Raw genomic sequence first — 20,599 nt, 5'->3', positions numbered from 1 at the left:
ACCTCACCTGTAAATGATAAAACTCTAGTAGCAAACCACAATCAGCCATGAGGGAAGGATTTTGAAAGTGAGTGAGATAAAGGTGAGGGAGACTTTTCCTTCTTTCCACCATCCATCCGTCTAATATCAGTCTGCACAAGCTGCTTAAGAGACCCCCAAACCGCAGCCTAGTGCCAAAGCTGGCATCATTAAAGTGCATCTACACAGTCTGAAGAGCAGATGAATATGTTTGCATGCGTGTGTGACCCTGTGTTATTGATGAGACCTGGGCTCCGGAGGGGATTACAAGAGCAGATGCCAGTTTATCAGAACCTCCTGGACAGACACACACACACACACACACACACACACACTCTAAGCCTCATTAACACACTCACTTATTCATCAAACACACACACATGCATACACACTCCTACACCAAACTCCCGAGCATCATTAAAGAGCATCATTAAACAGTCGTTCTGGTCATTGTTGCTTCTGTTTTACTTTAAACAGCTGAAATATGAGGTTAGAATATTTAATCGTGCGATAAAGTCAGATAGACGCCCAGGAAGTTGGCCTCACTGCAATGTGAAGTGCTTTCAAAATGAAATTTTGATAGTATTAGCTAGTTAAAACACACTGAGGCAATTTTAAATAAGCCAACAGCATGACTTCTATTAAAGAAATGGCAAAAAAATTCTTTAAACTAGCAAATGTTCAACAAATATCAATATTAAATAAACAGCCGATTCTCTAGTACCCTAAATACCGTTAGCTACTCAATATGACTCCACCAGTATGAGCCACTCTGTAGTGATCGTTAACTGGATAGCATTGCTGCCAACAGGTTTCTGTGGAAAGGAGCTAAAGAATAAAAAAGTGGCTTGCAGAGATGTCACCGAATGACATCACAGACCAAACTGTATTCAGTCATGAATCGTCACAAATATTTGCATTCAAAACATTCTATAGACGATTTTTTGAAGACTAGGAAATATAATGATAGAACTGACAGAACAGAAGAGACTAAAATAGGATAGAATAAACTTTTGTCAGAATAGAACATGATAGATTTATCATTTCCTATATATTCTCATATAGAAGTCTTGCTGCAGCAAACAGGTAGAAACCAACAATGATAATTGCTCGTGGTAATTAAGTGTAGTCAGGGATTAGTCATTGGTAAACAATGGAAGTTAGTCAGTGGCAGACGATTGTGATTGGTTTTTAGTCATTGGTAAAAAAAAAATTGGTAAACAGCTGTGATCACTAATTAGTCAGTAATAATCAGTGATGATTGGTGATTTGTCATCACCAAACAATGGTGACGAGTCATCAGTAAACAATGGTGATTACTATTCACAAAACAATGATGATTAGTCATCACCAAAACAATGATGATTAGTCGTCACCAAAGCAATGTGATTAGTTGTCACCAAACACTGGTGATTAGTGACCACCAAACAATGTGATTAGTCATCACCAATGATGATTAGTCATCACCAAACAATGTGATTACTCATCACAAAACAATGATGATTAGACATGACCAAACAATGTGATTAGTCGTCACCAAACACTGGTGATTAGTGATGAGTAAATAATGATGATTAGTCATCACCAAACAATGTAATTAATCGTCACCAAACACTGGTGATTAGTGACCACCAAACAATGTGATTAGTCATCACCAATGATGATTAGTCATCACCAAACAATGTGATTACTCATCACAAAACAATGATGATTAGACATGACCAAACAATGTGATTAGTCCTCACCAAACACTGGTGATTAGTGATGAGTAAATAATGATGATTAGTCATCACCACACAATGGTGACTAGTCATCAGTAAACAATGGTGATTAGTCATCAGTAAATGCTGGTGACTAGCCATCACAAAACACTGGTGATTAGTGATCAGTAAATAATGACGATTAGTCATCACCAAACAACAATGATTAGTCATCACCAAACAATGGTGACTAGTCATCAGTAAATACTGGTGATTAGTCATTGGTAACCTATGGTTATGGCACATAGTCATTAGTAAACAGTGGTGATCAGTGATTAGTCATTAATAATGAACAATGATCAGTGATTAGTGACCGGTGATTTTATTCTATTTAGTGTATTTGTGATAATTAGCTATTTAATTAACATTCGACAAAACAACATTGTCATATATGTCATTAATCTTCGCTCTAGGTGCTTTTGTGTCCATCTGTTCTGTGTTTAGTCCCCGATTAACTTGTCTATTCATACCTTTCTTTATCAGAATTAGTGTATATTACTTCCTGCTTTTCACCACTGCCTTTTAATTCCCATCTTACCATTCAGATGATCCTATTTTGTTTCTAGTTTCTTGTGTATTGAACCCTACAGACGTTGGCTAGGATTTTTTACAGCACTTGCCCACAGTCCTGCCTTCACTAATCACACATGGAAACATACATTAGACAAAAGTTGTCACTTGAACATTACAACATTAATTAACAATTTCTGAAAGAAATGAACGATTTATGGAATAAATAATAACACTTATTTTATGCCCAGTATGAGGCTTGCTCTGTGGAGCTGCAGCTGGACATCCCTTCGCTGGTCAGTGTATCTGTGCTCGGGTTGTCTGGGTGTGCAGCCAAAGCTATTTGTAATGCATGCTTGATGAGGACGAGGACCTCACGTCTGCACCTGCCTGTCTATTTAGCAAAACTGTCAAGGTTTTATATATCAAGGTGATGGTCTTTTATCTTAGAGGTCTTTGAACAGAGACAGCAGTCATACATAATATCCTTACAATGGAGATGTGTTCTAAAACTCAGTGTTTCTTTCAAACACACACACACACACACACCTGTCCTGTGGCTCAGTCTGTGCAAGGCTTTCCACTTTCTTCTAACTCAAAGAGACAGATACCCCGCTTCCCCTCCACCACCATCACCACCATCACCATCACCACCACCACCAACTCCTTCCTTTTCTTCCTTTCTCTTTTTTCTCTCCCTTATGTCAGCTCTGTAGCTGCCAGGTGAGGATGATGATGATCAATAATGTAGAGACTTGAGGTCGAAGAGAATAACAATGTTTTTCCAGTTCTCATACTACTGGCCACTGTTATAAATGGAAGCGGATTCAGTACCTGCTTCCTGTGGCCTGTTTTTTTTTTTTCTGTTATTTTTGAGGAGCTCACGTGTGGGCTGATTTCAGAAGAACCCAGGATAAATCACAGTAGGGATGCAGTAGGGATGCAGATAAGAGACAGCATGAGATCACATCGAAGAAAAAGCGGTAAAGGAAACAGTGGAGGAAAGACAGACAGAAATGTGGTAGAGGGGACAGACTGAGACGAAGAGAGAAAGAAAAGGTGGTAGAGGCCTGAGGTAGCAGAGAAAAGCCCTCCGGCTGTCACTGTCTGATCAAACCCCATGGAGGAAGAAGAGAATCTCAGCTACAGTCCCGACAGTCCTGGAGAGAGAATAAGTGGTGTTTGGTAGGAGCGAGAGGAAAAGAGATAAGGAAAAGAGACAGGAGAGAGAGCAGTACAGAGACAGAGTGAGCTGAAGAGGATGGATGAAGTAGCAGGGAAATTATGGGGAACGAAACATTGTAGAGAAGATAAACACATGCAAGACGGAGAACATCAGACATTATGAATATATGCATGAGGCAGGTGGCTTTACATGCCACAGAGAAAGATGTACAAATCAGTTTCAGATACACAACTGAGCTCCAAAAACAGAGACAAAACTGTAAAGAACAGCTGAGTATCCTGTGGAGACGAGCGTCTGGAAGACTTTTTTTCTTTCATAAATGTGAGCAGTTCTACTAGAGTGAGGTGCTTTCCTGTGGGCACGTGTGCTGCGAACACTAAACACTATCAGCTTCCAAGCTCCTTTGACTCGTCAGGGAGGGAATGGACTTGTTAAGTGACTTGTTTCTTTCCAGCATCTTGCAAAAAACATGACTAGATGTTTAAAATATTTCACAGTAAGAAAACAAGGAATAAACCACGCCAATTTGTTCAAATGTTAGTAACATTTAACATCGAGGAGTATCTTTGTTAACATATTTGGTGTTTTAAGATTTGGCCGATGGAAATGCAAAGAAAGACAAAAATAGCTGACTGAGGCTTTATTACCCTCGCTGAAAGACGTATCGTTAAGAATCATCCACCTGAACAATAACATTAAGATTTCAGCATCTTCACCAAACAAAATTTACACATGGGGTGTTTTGTATTATGTATCTATCAAAAATTCCATTTTGTTGTATTTTCGCACATCACTGAAGCTGAGTATGGGTATAGTATGGGGTATGCGAGCTGCCATGTTAGGCTGAGATGCTTTGCTGAGCATGCCTTTCATATGCTAGCTCCTCTGCTACGCTGGGCTGAGTGTGTGTTTTAATTGAGACACGGAGGAATGAGGCATGTGATGCTCTAATAAACAGGTACTTATGCAACTCCCTTCTCCTCGATGACAGATTGGGAAGCCATTAGAGAATGTGACATATTCCAGACACACACACTTTTCGCACGTGGCGGCCCTGTTGCAGCTCAAAATGATATGATTTAGATTCTAACTAACTTAACCTGTGAGGTCATCAGGCTTCGCCGGAGCGCCTGCTCTCCGGTTGCCAGATGCACAGAGTGACAAACATGCAGGCCTTAATTCCTTTATTTATTATTCTGCTCGGCTTGTCTTGGCTCACACTCAGGCCTGATTAATTGTGCTCTCTCTATCTCTCTTTCTCACACACACACACACACACACACACATGCACACACAGACACACTTAGTAACAGAACTTTAATGACTACCATGTGTATATGACTAAAAAAGAAATTGTACTGCTTGTAAAACTAACACAGTCAGTGTTATTACTGCTAATGACATGCATGGGGCATTTGCAAATGGGAAAACTATTTCAGTCACCTGAATTCTTTCATTCATTTCATTCTTACTAAAAATACTAATCCAAAAAGAGCAAATGATCCAACAAAAAGACAAAGTAATCAAGGACAGGAGGCAAAGGGAAGAAATTTAGCTATACTCTGAGTGAGAGGGACGGTATACTATCTCTCTGCCATTCATTCACAGGGACTCTAGACAATAGTTGGTTTCTTTGGGCATGTACAGTATGTGGAAGAGGGCAGATGCACTTTCCTCTGTGTGTGTGTGTGTGTGTGTGTGTGTGTTACCTAACCCTGTGACACAGCATAAAACAGCTGATGTGTGCACTGCCCTTATCGGTTGGTTAGTTATTTTACCTTTCTTATATTTATTGATGATCCCTGAAAAAGGTGCAAAGACTGTTTAAGGGACCGTCCCATGTGTTCAAAAACTATTGGCTTCAGTTCAGGGAGTAGCAGATCCTATTCTGTATCTAGTCACATGCATTTATTTAAATGATTTATCTGAAGGCAGCTTATCGAATCAGAAACTAGCCAGAGAAATAACTGCTCAGAATTAGCGCAGAACAGGAAATGTTTTCTCAGACTTTCTGATATTATGGGCTATTCAACAAAAAAGTCAATGCCAGAAACAGAAATCTTAAAGATTTCTTTTCTCACTAAAGAGGGAGATTCAAGTCTGTGGTGCTAGTCATAATGGTAATGCAAAGCACCACTATGAAAGTAAAATTGTGTATTCATGTATTCATTCCATAATTTAGGTCAAATGTTTCAGATTCAGGGGGGCACGGTGGCTTAGTGGTTAGCACGTTCGTCTCACACCTCCAGGGTTGGGAGTTCGATTCCCGTCTCCGCCTTGTGTGTGTGGAGTTTGCATGTTCTCCCCGTGCCTCGGGGGTTTCCTCCGGGTACTCCGGTTTCCTCCCCCGGTCCAAAGACATGCATGATAGGTTGATTGGCATCTCTGGAAAATTGTCCGTAGTGTGTGATTGCGTGAGTGAATGAGAGTGTGTGTGTGCCCTGCGATGGGTTGGCACTCCGTCCAGGGTGTATCCTGCCTTGATGCCCGATGACGCCTGAGATAGGCACAGGCTCCCCGTGACCCGAGGTACTTCGGATAAGTGGTAGAAAATGAGTGAGTGAGTGTTTCAGATTCAGACCGTACCGTGGTTGGATTGTCATGTATGTAGATGGCAGCTGGCATCCATGTGCTGGTGAGGCCAAACAAACCCATGGCACACATATAGCACTATTCTATATACACAGACACAAACACACAGGAAAACAATCATAAATTCTCACCTTGTGTAGCAATGTAGTGATTTGGCCTGTGGTAGCCCTGTAATTAAAGAGAAATACAGAACAGCTTTATGTACGTTTTATACACTCGAACAGAGGGTGTGTCCTCGTTCATGTTGTTAACAAATAGGTTGGACACATCAGTTCAGTACTCTACTGAGTGTGAGACTAGTGAGCGTTAACATGCAGTGTGCAGATAAGCAAGAAAATAAATAGACAAAGTAAACAAAGCTCTGAAAACTCTGCAATTTGTCAACAACCCATTAACACACACACACACATATGCACACACACACAGAGAGAGAGAGAGAGAGAGAGAGAGAGAGAGAGAGAGAGAGAGAGAGAGAGAGAGAACCTCACACTGGACAAATAAACTTGAGAGGATTAATGGTTAATTCTTGAGAGAAGAGTGATATAAGGATTATCAGTAATTATATTGTTTTGTGATTATGTTCAGGCTGTCGTGTGTGTGTGTGTGTGTGTGTGTGAGAGAGAGAGAGAGAGAGAGAGAGAGAGAGAGAGAGAGAGATGAAGTTGAATATGTAGATGGAAGTATAGCTGTATATAAGCTATATAATCTCTCTCTCTCTCTGTCTCTCTCTCTCTCTCTGTCTCTCTCTCTCTCTCTGTCTGTCTCTCTCTCTCTTTCTCTGTGTGTGTTTTAATGGCTGTTCTTTCACTCAACACTAAGCACTTGGTTGTTTGTTCTTTCACGTGTTCACTGGTCCCTGAAACATTGGATTAAAACCACAACAGTGGTACTTGTAAAAGCCCCCCCCACCCCCACATCCCCCATTCCTCCCACCCCTCACTCTTTCCTCTTCCCTTTATTCCCTTCCCTTCTTCCTCCCTTGTTGATGAAGTTGCGTTCCGATTTCTGAGCGTTCATTACAGAGAGATCTTTCGAAGTAAATGTAAACGACAAACTATGATGGTGACCGTTAGAGTAAAAGCGTTCAACTTTCAATAACTCTCTGCCTCAGATACACAAACTCTCCCCCACTCACACTATAGATCTCTTTTTTAACACACTTCCAGGAAGAAAGACATGCTAAAACAAAGCAAATGCAAACGAATGGTCCGGAAGTTGTATAAATGTTGAGTGAGTGTGCCATCAATAAGCTTTATTAAGCAGAAGGGGCTGCGAGAGACATGTTAAAAGCCTTTTCTTTCTTCTTTACTGAGGAGAGAAATAAAAAAAGCTCTATCCATTCACTGCTCAGCTGAGCCATGGCTAAGTACCCCAGCAAAGCCTTTTTTCAATAACAGCTCTTTTTAATATGTATTTATTCTTATCTATTAAAAGCCTTGGGCTTCATGGAGGCCTTCACTTAAGCATTTTGAGTTAAGACACACAGAAGCACATTTTGGGTACTGAGTTGTGCAGCTTAACGTGCTGTATATACAGGTATGTGTCAGATATGGGGTGTCTGCTCCTTATACGACATGATATTTGCAGAAGGATGGCCTAGGCAAGATTAGTTTTAGTTAGCTTAGTTTAGCTGTTTGTGTCCAGTGTATCAGTAGTTTAGCCTTCAAACGTCTCTGTCCCAGTACTGACACCTCGTTACCGGAATAGGGGTTTAGTGTGTTCCTATGTGTGTATGTTATCATAGTGGATGCCATCGTCTGCTGCATATACTGTAGATAACCTGAATGGTCTGTTTTGCACCGCAACTGCAACGCAATATACCAGCAAAATGTGGGTGGATACAAAGGTTTAAGAATTAGTCATGATTACCATGACATCATTGAAACGTCTTCAGAGGAAGTGTGGTCAATTACAATATCTATTTGATATGATTATATTGAGGCATAGTTTAGTGTGTGTCTGATGAATCAGGCTGATCCGGATGCAGTCGTCACTGCTGCGCTCGTGATATACTGAGATTGAGTCACTGAGGAACTTGAGTTTCTTCCTGCCTGAGTATTCAAGTTTCTAAAGCACTATAGTGACTAAACCAGTCTCCTGCCTTCTGTGAAAGTTTCTGAGCCAGACGGGGTCAAACCTGCAGAAGTGGGAATAACCAGCAATGACGTTAAACACAGGCTTTGTATATTAGTCATTTTTGTTAAGGCTTGATCCTGCGTCATGGTTTTTACTTCATATTGCTGGCTCTGTCCTGTCCAAAATGTGTCTTTCCCTGGCACAGGATATAATGTGTGTGTGTGTGTGTGTGTGTGTGTGTGTGCGCATTATGTAGGCATTAGTCAGTAGAGGTGTAGAGTGTAAGTGATCCAAAAGAGAGCATTAAAGATACAGTGAGTTACACACCTTCAACACAAACACAAACAGAAACCAGTGACTGTAACTGGAAGGCAGCTACAATTGCCACAATTCCATTTCCACCAACAAAACAGAACTGTTCTTTTTGCCAAAATGAAAAAACTTTGGATTATTACCAATGTGAAGTCGATTTCATATTAGACGTTCACTCCAGTGATGAACATTTAAACACAGCATTTTCACTGCTTTTCATTTGCATATACATCATAAACAGAACACATGATAATGTCTACACAACACTTCTTAGGTACGTCTCATTGCCTTTAATTGGCGGTAGACTTGAGTTTCGGTTTCGGATGTTTCTTTTGAGATCCGAACTTGTGGCAGCTGTCGAGAATAACACAAAAATCTCATTAACTGTGTGCACAATTTATGCGATTGCACATGCAAATTAGTGCTCGTTATTTGGTATCTTCATGAGTCATGCCTCATAAAGTAGGTGTGTATTAAAATGCTGAAATGAAAATGTAGATGTAGTTTTGTTAGACAGGTCTTAGAGAGAAGGACGCATGTGTGTGTGCTTTGTGGTGTTTGTCTGTTTATTTGTCTGGTGTGGTTTTGTGTTTAAAACAGTATGACCTCTGTTGGTTTGTGTCTTTAAATCCCTCTTGTCCTGAAGTGTTCTGCTGATCGTGTGTGTATGTGTGTGTGTGTGGACACTGCTGTGTAGGCATGTGTAAAAGTGTGACCATCTTCCTCCCTGACCCTGTCTTGTACTGTGTGGCCTCTGCTGAACATGCATGAGTGTGTGACCATGTACTCAGCCCTGTTTCTTTTGTGCGCATGCTGAGAGTGCAGTGTGTGTGTGTGTCTTCCTCTGTCCTATTTCTCCTCCCCTTGCAGTGGGTTATTTTGTAGGTGTTTTGTGTGTGTGTGTGTGTGTGTGTGTGTGTGTGTATGTGTGTGTGTGCTGTGACCTTTGCATAGAGGTGCTGGCTGCTTTCTGTACTCACATCAACGTAATTAGCATTAATGTAATCGGAGCTCTGCTCGCCCTCCAGGCTCTGCAGACGCACGCGGGAGTGATCATCTAGAGACAAACACAAACCCAGAAACATCTCGTATTACACATATGCACACACACACAGAGCGAGAGAGAGAGAGAGAGAGAGAGAGAGAGAGAGAGAATTAACACCATAATTTCTCAGCCAGCTTTCATATTAACTTCACAAACATTGATACACACACATACACACTATAACTTAAACTAAATCAACATGCCTTATATTAAATGCCCTTGAATATTATTTTATAAAACTAAGAGGGAAAAGAGTTCTTCATGTAGGTGCAAGAAAATAATGAGCAGTTCTGCATGATATATAATTAAGGAGGAATGAAGCAGATGCGTAACTAGATTTGTAATTACCTTCCTCAAATCTGTTGCACTTATTTACGCCAACAGGAAGTGCACTATGCATATATATGCCTCATTTATAGCCAGGAGACTATGAGAACTGCAGATTTTTCCGAGCTTTAATTAGGTCATCAGTACTTAAAGATTTGTGGTATAAAGAGAAGCCTAATAAAATGCTATCTTTGTATATGAACATCCGCTGCTTCTCCCTATACAGCAGTGTACATCTGTTCTGTTGGCGCAGGCATGCTATGAGCGCATGTCTCTCACTTTTATGCTGATGGATCAACCTATGCGTTGCCTGCTAAGCGAAACCTGTCTGATATGTGGGCAAGGAATGAGTCTGAGGAGTAGCATTATGTTCCGCCATGCCGGGACAACCTGGGCTTTCTTTAATACGCACATGCGATAATGTTTCCATAGCGATTCTTCATCCGGTTCTCATCTTTCTTGGCCGAGTCCCACGGTGCAGACTGTCCCTCAAAGAAGCTCTAAGAAAAGGCGAGGAGACAGAAACAGAAAGAGAGGGAAGAGACAGGGACAAGGAGAGGAGGCATATGTGAGAAGTCTTGTGTCAGCTCTTTACAAAGTCACAAGTGCAGAACCGACTCTGTGTCTTTAATAAAGGAAGCATGAGGGAAAGAGAAGTGAGGGAGAGGAAGCATTAGGTTCATTAGAACATCTGATGAGACCATGTGGCGGGGAAGGCAGGAAGCACCGTGCGCCGTGTCAAAACGAGAGCCCATTACCACACTTGCTACTCTGTGTCACATCCAAGTTCTTCCCCGAGTGACTCTCTCTCTGCAAACTCACCAGCCTCTCAAATGGTTACCAAACACAGTGAGGAAAAAATGGGCACCCTCGCACCGGCAGATTATCTTTCTGATCTTAGCAGCTGTGCCACAATTAATCCAAATTATGAAAATTTATTTCAGCAGATCGTGCTGTGAAGGGACGTGCAGGGCCCCCGACCATGCCATGCTGCGCAAACATGATTTCCAACCGTCAACATCAACACTGAAAACAAGGCCAAAGCTGGTGCAAATTAATATTTATCCTGCTTCAGTCCCTCAGGAGCAGGGCAGCAGCCACCGCCCACGCTTGTGCATACTGAAAGTCCTGCTTCATTAGGATTACGGAAGATTAAACGGAATGCAAAAGTTGATCAGTGCTTCTGAATGTGACATACGTTAGGAGCGGTGAAAGAGAGAGAGTCGGATTGCATTCCATTATGACTGCAGTATTAGCTGCTTTCTATCTGCGGATGATGACTGCATTAATACACTGCATATCTTCTCTACAGTGTCTAGATGGCAGTGTGATCGGGATATGGATCAAAGAAGACTTCAATTCTGTAGCTGGTAAGAAAATGAAAATATGAGTCGAGCTTTTGACAGACAACAGACCTTAATTCTATATTCTAAAATAATAATAATAATAATAATAATAATAATAATAATAATATCTTTAAAATCTTTATTAATATTTTATCTTTAAATAATAAAATAAACGAATATATATATAAAAAAAAAAACACATCCGGATTCTTTCGATGATGTTTATATGATGTAACATTTTCAGCTCTTAATCGTTTACTATGACCAAAGTCACAGAACAAAATCTTGGTCACTTGCTAATTTCCACCCACAGCCCAGCTCTCCCCTAAATGTGTCACACTCAGAGGAAAGACCTATCTGCCTTCTTCCACATACATGTTCTCACAGATGCTCGTGATTGATGAGAGAGAGAGATAGAGAGAGAGAGAGAGAGAGAGAGAGAGACAGAGAGAGACAGACACAGAGACAGAGACAGAGAGAGAGAGAGATGTCCTGCCTCGCACCCAGAAACCATGGCTAATATTTGCTCTATGGACTCATAGTATTGGACTCGATAGAGCTGATTTATATTTTCTGTCTCTAAGCCCACACCCTCCACCAAAGGGTTACCGTAAAATAGATAGGCAAGGTGATTAAAAAAGGTGGAAGACAAACATTAAGTAAAGTCTATTTTAACTATATGACTGGTTTCCGTGATTTTTCTTTTAAGTCTTTTCTTCCTCTTCAACCCGACAACGGAAATAAATCTGTGTCCTAATTGCAGTTTTCACTATGCTGGGTGCTTTGCTTGAAACACTCCTCCTCTTTGAAAGCAGAACACTGAGGGAGAAAAAGAACAATTTTGACACAAATTCAAAGATGGCCCTTGAACAGAAGGAGAGAGTGACAACCGTTTAAATTCGACATGCCGCCTCGCGCAGAACACCAGGCAAAACAGAATAATTGATATGATTTCCTATAATTAATTCATAGCGAAAAAACTTCACTAATGATGCCTTAGTTTTAAGTGGTACTCACTGGGGAGAAGATGATAAGCATATGGGGGGTTATCATTAGCTCGAGTGTGGAAAAAGATCTTTTTGTTGAGGTATTTCCAAAAAAAAAAAATTTTTTTTTGCTATATAACCTCAAACAGACATCCAGACAAATTAGCTCAAGGTGCTCAAATCTGTCTTATGTTTCTGCTGCAAATGTCAATCATGTTGATTTAGAATCATCAACTTGTTTTGAAAAAGAGATTTTAGCTGCATTATAAACACAAGCACACATGAATATACACTGACCGGCCACTTTATTATTTACACCTGTCCAACTGCTCGTTAACACAAATTTCTAATCAGCCAATCACATGGCAGCAACTCAATGCATGTAGGCATGTAGACATGGTCAAGACGATCTGCTGCAGTTCAAACCGAGCGTCAGAATGGGGAAGAAAGGTGATTTAAGTGACTTTGAACGTGGCATGGTTGTTGGTGCCAGATGGGCTGGTCTGAGTATTTCAGAAACTGCTGATCTACTGGGATTTTCATGCACAACCATCTCCAGAGGTCAGAGGAGAATGGCCTGATAGAAAGGCAACAGTAACTCAAATAACCACTCGTTACAACTGAGTTATGCAGAAGAGCATCTCTGAACGCTCAACACGTCAAACCTTGAGGCGGATGGGCTACAGCAGCAGAAGACCACACCAGTACTAGTAAAGTGTACCTAATAAAGTGGCCGGTGAGTGTATATACCGGTATATATATAGTGTGTGTATGTGTGAAATATTTCAATATCAATATTTTACTGATTTAATAAGAGTTAAAAAATGTCAACAAATAATGGAGGTCAGGTTTTGCCTTCAGTGCCTACAGACAGTTCAGCAACAGCTTCTGTTCTCACTCGCCGACATTCAGCATCATATTAAACAGAAATCTAACGCCGAAGTAATTGAGACATTGATGCGAACATCGCACTCGGCGTTGAGGAATGCGGCGAATCTATCCCTCATGCGGATTTATATTTAGCAATGGTATTAATCTTTGCATGAAGCTTTGGAAGCTGATCTGTGTAGCGATGAGGAGGCTAGAGAGCGAGGCATACTTAAGGACTAAAGCTCTGCTGCATTGTTTCTGTAGGTAGAGATGTAGCCAGGGCTGAGCAGTTGAATAGCATCGTAATGTAGGAAACCTTTGTTTATGTGAAAGAATTTCAAATAGGCGAGTCGTTTAGAGTGGAGTGATGATGATGACGATGACGATGATGATGATGATAATGATAGCACTGTCGCAGTTTTTTATCCCCAGAGTCTCAAAATATGACCCGTAATAAACTGACTAATAAATAATCACACTGACTCATCAGTGCATCTACCTCCATAATTCACCTTCATTATCACAGTTATAATGAAGAGAACACAGTCTGTGCAACGCTCCAGAAATGAGAAATGCGACATGCAGTTAGTTGGAATGACAGCAAACACACGAAACGACATGACATCTGTTTCTGCATCTTGCATGCTTCGACGTCACGCACACCACAGTGAGAGCATGCAGGACGGGATGATGGCGCTCTTAAAGCATTCGCGTCCGTGTCATATCATTAATAGTTAGCATCAGTCACACAGCGAGATGACGGGAGGACGCAAAACATGTCACAGTCGCGTTCTACACTGGAGCTGAATGAGAACAGATGACGGGAGGCGGGAGGAGTCCGTCTGGGTGTGTGTGCTGTCAAAAGCTTTGGAAACATGTCATATCCTACACAGCACGTGACATAAACAATGCTGTTTGAAATGAGTGGGAAACTACTAATCGTCAGGGTTTGTTTTTTTTTTTTTCAGGAAAAAGTAAAAATGACCACAAAAGCAAAATGTGGGAGTTCGAGCGAGCCTTTGAGGTGAAAAAAAAAAATGCAACTTTGTTTGTATTGATGAGATTTTTGTGTTTTATTTTTGTGCATTGTTTTCTCTTCAAAACCGAACAGCAATGCAGCTTTAAATACATTTTCAATGCATAAATATATCCCTTTATCATTAGTTATTCTCTTCTGAGCTTTCATATCATATCATATCTCATACAATATGAAACAGGAGAAATGCTTGATCCTGATTGGTCGATCGTGTTTCTCACTGGAACCAATAAAGTGTGAGGAAACAAAGTAACGGATGACTGAATGTGAAATTATTAACGATGACTCTGATGACATCACAGCGTGATATAACGTCACGGTTTGGATGGAGTGATTACATCTATATTAAATGTGCTGTGACTCCAAACCTCAGAGCCAGTGATGATATACTTCTAGAAAACTGCTTAAGAGAATCACAGGAGGAGTTTACACTCCAACATCAACATTTGGGTGAATCCCATTTTTTTTGCATTCGTGGTCATTTTCAGTTTTGTTTTCATGTACAGTAGTACTTCGGACACAAATATGTTGTTATATGTACTATATTGCTAATATTGGCTAACACAAACTTGACTGAACATTTCTACATTTTTAAATATGAACCAAATGAAGTGTGTCCTTACCTCGTTGATCTGATCCATAGTAAACGTAGAGAGCCACGAGAGGAGAGAGACAGTGCGTGAGTGAATAGCTCTAGGGGGAGAACAGTGCTTTTTCCAATTTCAGCAGACATAATGCCACTAGCACAACAGAAATCACACACTCAAGGGTATTACGCTACGGGTACAGGATGAGTAGAATATACAAAAGGTGTATACAGGAACAATACACACCCTGTAATATCCGCTCCTGGCTATAGCAAAGAACGAGGCAGGCTTGTTTTTTTTTGGAAAATGTAGACAGTGTGTTAAAATGTGTGTATGTTGTTTTGTGTGTGTAGGAGGACAATGTTGTGGATTCTGCTGCCCTACTGCAGTGCCTTAAGCCATTACGGTTCAGGCGTCTCCGGGCTGGGGCATCTCACACTGCGTCCATCCCACACAGGTGATACTCACTGCCCATATATTATTTACCTCCTCAGCCTCTGTGATACTCTCACGCTGAAAATGACTCATTACTGAGAGTAAGAAAGTGTAAAAAAAGAGAGAGGCTAAATAAGAAGAAAGGAAATAGACAATTAGAGGGTGAGAGAAGAGAAGAGATGAGAAGAGTAGAGAAGGACAAGAGAAGAAGTAGAGAAGTAGAGAAGAAGAGAAGAGAAGAGGAGAAGAAGAGAAAAGAAAACAAGAGAAGAGAAGGAGAAGAGAAGGAAATGAAATTAAAAGAGAAAGGATGAGACAAAATAAGAAAGTTAAAAAAAAGAAAAGACGCGAAAAGAAAAGAAAATTTAGTGATAAGAGGACTAGCTGTTTGTTTGTGTGAACATGTTTTGCTGTCACGAAATCAATATTCAGTGTAAGTGCTGAGTGTGTAGTGTTTGTGTCAGACCCAGTCACAGTACAGTGTGTAGAGTGTGTGGATTCTCTCAGACTATTACATGACTTGTGATAACAGAGTCCTGATTGTGCGACTGAGAGAAACAGTGCACACATTAGAGGCTGTGTGCTTCTTTCTCACAGTGTTCAGCCTGCCAGAGTGGTGGAACAAGGCTCTCTTGGGATTCCTCTGTGTGTGTGTGTGTGTGTGTGTGTGTGTGTGTGTGTGTAGGTGGCATTGGCATACTCAGTACACATACAGTACTCCAAAAGCACACACACTACACAACGCTAAGCATGAAAGAGGGCGGGGGAAGCAGAAAGAAAACACAACTGAAGACATCTATCATTAAAGGGCGCATTAACTATCCATAAGCTAAGTGTGTTAGACAGGAAGTCAAAGCATGATGTAAGACTGGTATGAGAGACATGACAGAAACTCACACACACACACACACACACACACAGATGCATACAGACTGAAGAGCTACCTCGTACTCCTCTTTAAAACCGTATCCCTCGGCACACTTCATCTGGGTGACGTGCTCGAGCAGGTCGGCCACGCGGATAGCCGGGTGGAGCTGACCCGTCTGATAGGGCACGTCTGCCGTCTCGCGCTTCCGGAGAGAGTGTGTGTGCGTGGAGTGTGTGGAGTGCATGGAGTGTGTGGAGTGAGCGTGGGTGTGAGACTGCACCAGGCTGCTGGTGTCGCTGGCCACCGTCTGCGTCTCGTCTTAAAAAGAGAGAAACAGGGCAAAGCAAACGTGGTGAGATTCGGAGCATGTGTTCATAACAAACATACACATTCTTTTACAGTGTCGTTACTGTGTAGTAACATGGAAAATGGTGGACTAGTGTAGTAGTTAGTAATATGTAATATAATTATGAAGGAAAAAAAAAACTGTGAAAGTGTCCGTTTGGGATATAATTTGATTGGACAAAACAACACTGCGAGGGAAGGGGAAGGGGGTGAATGAGTGGATGCAGAGGGAGGAACACGTTGCATTTAGATCTTATTATTATTATTATTATTATTATTATTATTATTATTATTATCATCATCATCATCCTGCTATGTCTTCTCTAAACCCTAGAAATAATGTCACCTCTCACGTCTAGGAGCCATTCGCTTCTCTGAATCTGAAATTCATTTTTATGACACGATGAGGCACAGGCACTGTCAGAACACTGCAAAGCATGAGGTGGATGTGTGACATCACAATGACTGATGTAATTCCTGTGCACGACACAATCATGGAAACCCTTCAGAAACTAGACGAACAAAAAAAACTAAAAAATAATAATAATAATTTAAAAAAAAGGTGACGTGGCACATTTCGGACGTGAGGCTGTGACATGCCATGCGAGTTCGAGGCACATGGTGGCGCTGGGGTGGTGATATGGGAGTATGTGTGACAGGAGGAGGGGGCGGGAGGGGGGCCGAATGGTAGACACCTTTTTTTTTTTTTTTTTTTTTTTTTTTTTAAATGGAACACACAACCTCCTTCCCCCAAACAAGAGGCAGACTGAGGAAACTTACCATTAATGGGGACTTTTAAGCAGATACATTAGAGGTTAAATGTAAAGAAAGATCGACAGAGAGGAAGAAAAAGAAAGAGAGAGAGAAAGAGATAGAGAAGGAGAGAGAGGAAAAGAGAGAGGAGACAGGGTATAAGCAACAATACACCAAAGAGCACTGGCACACTACAGCTCTGTTCACTAGCCTGAAAGCCTGTGATAGCGGGGTGCAGATTAAAGGACTCTAAGGTCATCCAAAAGGCCGATGAATGAGTTTGGACACACAGCGAAAAGGATTGAAAATGAATTTCAATATAGATACATATAACAGACTATAGAGAGTATGCCATTTGAGAATGTGTGCTTTAGTTGTTTCATTATATTTACCTAAATATCACATAAATACTGATTATTAAAGGAATCCTGGTGATGTAAATGCATTTCCCCCAATCATTCGCTAAGCTGGATAGATTGTTTTGTTTGTTTTTTGGGAGGTAAATCGACTACAGTACGGCATCAAATCTCTAAACTACCACTAATACAACTCTTACCAACATCCGTTAATATTTAATAAGATGCGCTTGAACATCTCTTTATGTTCTATTCCCATTATGTTAGCGTAACATTACGGCAAAAACCTAGGGGCACATTTTGGAGTAAAAGTCTGTAATAGAGTAAGGAAGAGAAAAAAAAAGGTTGCTTTATTATTCTATTTCATCATGGGATAAATGAATAAACACTAGCAAAAGAGGAACACAAAAACAAGTGGGGCAGTGGGAACTAGCTAGAGGCAGGCGTGACTTTAAAAAGAATTGAAGAGGAGGCTGCTTTGGGAGGGAGAAGATGGTGGAGGGAGAGGGGGCCAATGGAAATCTTGTTTTTTTCTCCTCTTTAGCTACACATCACTAAGTGACACGAATCTTCACTGGACTTTATTGCTTAATTATTCTCTTCAGCATTGAGCTCATGTTGTACGAATAGCTATAGTAATGGATGCCAAACAAGCTGCTGCAACCATGGCAACAAGGCCACCCCTATTCCCCTTGCCCCACCCTAAAGTCCACTCCCCCCACATCCAGTCCACATGTCTGTCCATGCATATGAGAAGTCAGACAGGATGGGACATCACACGCACGATATGCAGCGCAGATGGGATGAAGTGAAACCCCGTCTTCTGACGGAAAAAGGAGGGAGGAAGGGAAGCAACAGGCAGGTATGGAGATGAGGCAGCCATCTTTATAGGTAATAATAAACTATGTACAATGACTACAAAACACAGTGCCTTCTTTATTTAGCTGTCCTAGTACTTTGTGAACATTTATGGTTATGGAGGTGTGAACAAAACGTTTTCGCTCACCTAATATGGCAGTGGGCACAAAGGGGTCTGGTAGGCGTTAACCGTTAATTAAGAAGCGAGAGGGTGTGGTGGCCAATCAGAGATGAGAGAAAGAAATGAAGAGAAAAAAAAAGTAGCAGGGTTAACAATGAATCCACTTTTAGAGAATAAAAATATCAAACTTGTAGACAGAGAGAGAGAGAGAGAGAGAGAGAGAGCTTACAGATAATACTATTTTAGCATTGCACACTAGACACACGGTCAGTGCAGTAGGACATTGCTGGTAACGCATACAGTACATGTGTGCTCTCTCATAAGACTTATCACAGATAAGTCACAGACTGCTACTCTGCTAACTGCTGTTAGTGGCTAAATAGAGAGGAGGTGTGGGTGCTGTTACCTGGGTAATAGGAGTTGGGCAGAGTTGTGCTCAGTGTATTTGTCTTCACCGTTAGCGAGCAGGGAGAAGATCCAGCTGCAGGTGGATGCAAAACGTCATTCACTTTAAACACTGTTAGCACACATTAGTTATTAAATAATATTAACTGGCCGAGACAAAAACATGTCCCTGTTAGCGATGGTTAATAGCAGCAGTAACAGTTCTAGTTCTGTTGTTCACTTCCTGTTTCTGTACAGATTACCAATACAGGATCCAGATCATACGTGTGTTTATACAGCAGTTTAGACTGAATGAGCTCTGATACTTACTCCTCTTATCAGTGTTACTCACTGGAGTATCCATGTCTGATTGTAGATGTTGTTTACTAAACACTTTAATAAGCACATGGATCCTAACTTCTCTTAATGTAAGTCAGGTTCTTTACATTATTCACTGTACCTTTCATTTACTGCCATAGTGCATAACCACTGACCCCAGGAAATCAGATTAACAATAATAGTCCCTAATTTAATACACTCTCTAAAAAACTGGATTTGAATAGCTAGCTGCTTTAATTGATCTTAATCATAATAATCAGGACAAAACTATTTGCCATTCAGGGGGCCTTTAACATCTTTACTTGAGTGGTTTATGATTAAGTATTCATTACCATTTCCAAAAACAAAAAGCTCCGGTTATCCTTAAAGGTACTGTATGATGAATAAATGAACTCATTTACATATATCATTGTTTCTGCAGTAACCAGGTATATGGGTATGCTGTACACACACACACACACACACACACACACACACACACGTAATTGTTGATAAGAAGGTTTTTCAGTGTCGGATTTTAAGAGACAACAAACAGTCCTGTATGTGGGATGTGGTAGCTCAGTGGTTAAGGTGTTGGGCTACTGATCGGAAGATCATGAGTTTGAACCCCAGGTCCACCAAGTTGCCACTGCTGGGCCCCTGAGCAAGGCCCTTAAACCCTCGGTTGCTCAGTTGTAAGTCACTCTGGATAAGGGTGTCTGCTAAATGCCGTAAATGTAAATGTAAATGTAAATGTATGTTAATTAACATAAGTTTAATAAACTCGTGCTCTGTCAGATGTAAGTTGTGTCCTGCCTCACCATCCTGATCTGTGTTAGTGTTAGCAGAGCTTAACCCACTCACACACAGCAAAGCCAGGGTCAGTGTCAACGGATCGATTAATCCGTCCAAAGCTGCATCACAGACAGCTAACTGTGGACACGTCTGAGGGACAGGGATAAGACAACAGGTGTCTGTGTGTGTGTGTGTGAGCTTGTGTGTGACCTTAATACAGGTAGACTCACAGCGGCTGTTCAAGTTGTGAGTGTCCATGAAAGAAAGCGCTTCATCGCAATTAGTGCCCTGCTCCGTGTAGCTCTTGTCCATGGAGTTCACCATCACTGTCATCTCCTGCCGAGTGCTGCTCAGCGTCTCCTTACGCTTCTTCGCCAGTTTCCTTTGGAAAAAGGAAACACAACCGAACAGATATTGAACTGTCAGTCATCAAAGCACATTCTTTATCGCTAAGGATATTTTAACCTCAATCTAAAATCTCTACAAGGTAAAACAATGAAGCACAAATACAGATAATCCTGTGTTTCCACTGGAGTCAACGGAAATCCAATTAATAAGACAGAAAAAAAAAAAAGATTTAAAAACTTTTTAGTGAGCACAACTAAAAAGGAAAATATGAGGATTATTCGAACCCTGAACTAATCAACAGGGCAAATCAGCATTAGAGTAATCACAATGGAAGACATAATGATTTGAGCTTGATTGAGAGGGAGAG

The 20,599-nt window shown here is 41.0% G+C and overlaps 1 protein-coding gene across 4 annotated transcripts in view; it reads right to left on the bottom strand.

Moving 5' to 3' along the window:
- Nucleotides 1-20,599, bottom strand: part of LOC132845834 (receptor-type tyrosine-protein phosphatase mu-like) — a 192,439-nt gene that overhangs the window by 20,700 nt on the left and 151,140 nt on the right. For 2 of the 4 annotated variants that reach the window (XM_060870161.1, XM_060870171.1), the window contains 7 exons: nucleotides 20,115-20,266; nucleotides 18,794-18,868; nucleotides 18,415-18,441; nucleotides 16,031-16,272; nucleotides 10,239-10,326; nucleotides 9,435-9,511; nucleotides 6,198-6,234 (listed from right to left, as the gene is read on the bottom strand). In XM_060870161.1, the coding sequence (XP_060726144.1) occupies nucleotides 6,198-6,234; nucleotides 9,435-9,511; nucleotides 10,239-10,326; nucleotides 16,031-16,272; nucleotides 18,415-18,441; nucleotides 18,794-18,868; nucleotides 20,115-20,266 (698 nt within the window). Of the gene's footprint in view, nucleotides 1-6,197; nucleotides 6,235-8,742; nucleotides 8,809-9,434; nucleotides 9,512-10,238; nucleotides 10,327-16,030; nucleotides 16,273-18,414; nucleotides 18,442-18,793; nucleotides 18,869-20,114; nucleotides 20,267-20,599 lie in introns of all 4 variants that reach the window. The other 2 variants (XM_060870152.1, XM_060870179.1) reach the window with 2 other exon arrangements.

Source organism: Tachysurus vachellii, chromosome 1, assembly GCF_030014155.1.
Source record: "Tachysurus vachellii isolate PV-2020 chromosome 1, HZAU_Pvac_v1, whole genome shotgun sequence".
In the NCBI taxonomy this organism is placed as follows: Eukaryota; Metazoa; Chordata; class Actinopteri; order Siluriformes; family Bagridae; genus Tachysurus; species Tachysurus vachellii.
The sequence above is the reverse complement of the archived record's forward strand: the minus strand, read 5'-3'. Positions and strand labels throughout refer to the sequence as shown.